The sequence below is a fragment of the Aspergillus affinis genome (assembly GCF_023601865.1).
Source record: "Aspergillus affinis strain CMG 70 chromosome Unknown NODE_316_length_2935_cov_106_702589, whole genome shotgun sequence".
Classification (NCBI taxonomy): domain Eukaryota; kingdom Fungi; phylum Ascomycota; class Eurotiomycetes; order Eurotiales; family Aspergillaceae; genus Aspergillus; species Aspergillus affinis.
The window spans coordinates 1-2,935 of record NW_026516097.1 but is presented as its reverse complement, the minus strand read 5'-3'; the positions used below and the strand labels follow the sequence as shown (position 1 = coordinate 2,935).

Here is a 2,935-nt window from a genome sequence, read left to right as displayed (position 1 = left end):
GTGTTGGCCCAGATCAGAGAAAGGCCTTTTTACGTTATGACAATATGGTTTATACCGATTGGGTTGACTGGTGGCTCCAAACAGACTTCAGACAGAAAAGTAACTTTAAATGGGATACAAACCGCAATGCAGATATCTGGAAACATTTTGATCAGATTGCCTCTCATAAAGATGAAATGCCAAAGGTAATGTATAAATGCTGCACCCGGATTTTAGAATATCCTGCAGCTACTTTACCTAACGGCAAGAGCCTATATGGCACATCAACTTTGTCAAAACATCTCAAGACAGCAAGTTGCTAAAAGGCTAAAGCTAACAGTAAAGAGAATATCTCTCGATTTCTTAAAGCAGAAGTATGTTACTTATCAAGCTTTATTTACCTTATATTGATTATTTTAGGACCGGACAGCTACTACTAAGCCTTTTTCGCAAGCTGCATAAAAGGTTCAGCTTCTACAGTTTCTTACTTTGAATCGTCTACCGTTCTATCTTGTTAAACATCTAACGTTTTATATTCTTATTTAATCAGCATGCTCAGCGCCTTCTTCTCCAGTAATACCTTCTTCGACTACAATTCGGCAACGATTACGGGATGTTATTCAAGATAAATAACGTTTTACCCTTCAAACACTTCCGCCCGGATCAAAGATATCGGTTGCACTAGATTGCTGGATTTCCCCATATAATCAGGCCTTTATGGCAGTCACGGGTTATTTTATTAATGTCAACTGAATATATCAAGAGGTTCTTCTTGGATTCAAGCCATTATATGGCTTACACACAGGTGCAAATCTAAGTGCAGCTCTTCTCGAAACATTAGTTGGCCACAATATCCAAGACCGGGTGTTCGGGATTACAACAGATAATGCAACAAACAATAAAACATTAGTTGATACAATCCAGCAAGCACTCCCTAACAATGCTACTGTTATCTGAATTCCTTGTCTTGCTCATGTGATCTAGCTTTGTTTGAATCAGCTACTTAATCGTTTTAAAGCTGTATCCCAAAACGATGCTGCAGAGACAAAATGGACCGATTAGCAATTATCAGTAACGAAAGCAAATGGAAGATACCAAAAACGCGAGATCTCGGATACATTAAATAAGATTCGCTACCTTGCAATTTACATTCATGCAAGTCTACAACGTCGGGAGACCTTCCTTCAGCTTTAACCTCAAGAACCTAGGCTAGTGCCTATTCAAGACGTCTAAACTCGATGGAACTCGACGTATTTGATGTTTCAACGTGCAAAACGGTTATGTAGCTATTTCAAACCGTTCTGTAAGCAATATAATTGTAAAGAGATATTGCTTAATAATAAAGAATGGCGTTAAATTGATTATCTTCTCTGTATTACGCAGCCATTTTTTGACTATATCACTGAGCTATTAAAGACAAAGGAAGTTACTACGCATCTAGTTTTCAAGCTTTATAACGCACTTTTCGAATATCTTGAGCAATCGATAAGCCAGCTAAAAAAGAAGCGTGTTAGATGGAAACAGCAAATGCTACAGTCACTAAAAGCAGGCCAACAGAAGCTTAATGACTACTACTCTCAAACAGATAGGATGAAAGGACATATCTTTACTATCGATACTATGCTTGTACCAGATAACAAGCTTCAATTCTTCCAGACTGATGATTGGGAACTACATTGGCGTAAAATATATCGCAAATCATTTCAATCAGCATTGCTTCCCTATCAAGAGCGTCTTTCAAGAGATCAAGCTTCGCCTACGCCCCAAACGTTATCAAGATCAACATCAAGGCTTAATAAGATGCTAAGTGGGAATAAGGCTGTAGCAAAACCTATTGGAGATGAGGCTACCCAGTATCTCGATAGTGGTAAATCTGTTAGTTTTAGCTATTAATGTTCTATACTGATTTAATTCTAGATCCAGTGGAAGCTGAGCCTTTCCAATTCTGGCGTAACAATCAATCCCGTTTTTCTGCAATTGCATTACTTGCCCGGGATGCTCTTTCAATTCCTGCAACCGGTACTGATGTTGAGCGGCTTTTTAACACTGCCCGTAATGTCTGCTATTACCGATGTAGCCGTTTGAAGTCGGAGACTATTGAAAAAATTATGCTATTTCTATATGTATCAAGGTTTGATCTTAAGGATACAGAGGCAAAGGAGCTTAAGAAATATTTTACTTTGAATGAGATTGAGACATCAAAGGAACAGAGTAATGAGAATCTGAAGGATGTTAGAGTTAATTTAATTAGCGATAACGAGAAGGAAGAAGAGGAAGAGGAGGAAGATACTGAAATAGTTACTTCCAAAAGTTTCAATGAGTTAATAGATTTTGGTACTGCGAGTGATACTGAAGAGCTCCAGTTACCAGAGAATAGGATTCAGCTACAGACATTTGGAAGGAAACGCAAACATAAAGAGGACAATGACTTTGAGCAGTATTAGAAGAATAGAATCAATTTAACTCGAACCTATCTATATCAATTCTTATTTCTTCTATATGTAACTACAATACCTAAAATTACAGACAAATTTGCATTAATTATGTAGTCACGAGATTCTTCTTTGTTTGTCTTGTTTACACCAATATAGGTACCCATGGGTTACCCATGATGGGTAATGGGTCCTCTTCTAAAACCCATAACCCATCATGGGTCGGAGACTTGGACCCAAAACCCAACCCATCGATGGGTTTTATATGGGTACCCATGGGTACCCATGGGTCCTGCCGAAGTCTACTTGTGAGGATATCTTTTGAATACTGGTTTGCAAGTAGGAAGATGATCAAGGCAAGCATGACCCTTCTTAAAAAAAGTAATTTTTGATCGATAATAGCTATAACTGCTTAGTAAACGGTTCCCAAGCACTTAATAAGTATTCAAAATTATACCTGTATGCATTTCTCTTGCCCAGATCAGTCTCCAAGATTTGAATGTCTTTTTGAGAGTTTTGAATCT

General features: G+C 37.9%; 1 protein-coding gene across 1 annotated transcript; it reads left to right on the top strand.

Moving 5' to 3' along the window:
* Positions 1-1,779: 1,779 nt before the first annotated feature.
* On the top strand, positions 1,780-2,423 carry KD926_006131 (uncharacterized protein; the record flags this gene model as incomplete). The annotated part of the gene is made up of 2 exons (XM_053095626.1): positions 1,780-1,846; positions 1,897-2,423. The coding sequence occupies 2 exons, from the start codon at positions 1,780-1,782 to the stop codon at positions 2,421-2,423; spliced, it is 594 nt and encodes a 197-aa protein (XP_052949725.1).
* Positions 2,424-2,935: the final 512 nt, after the last annotated feature.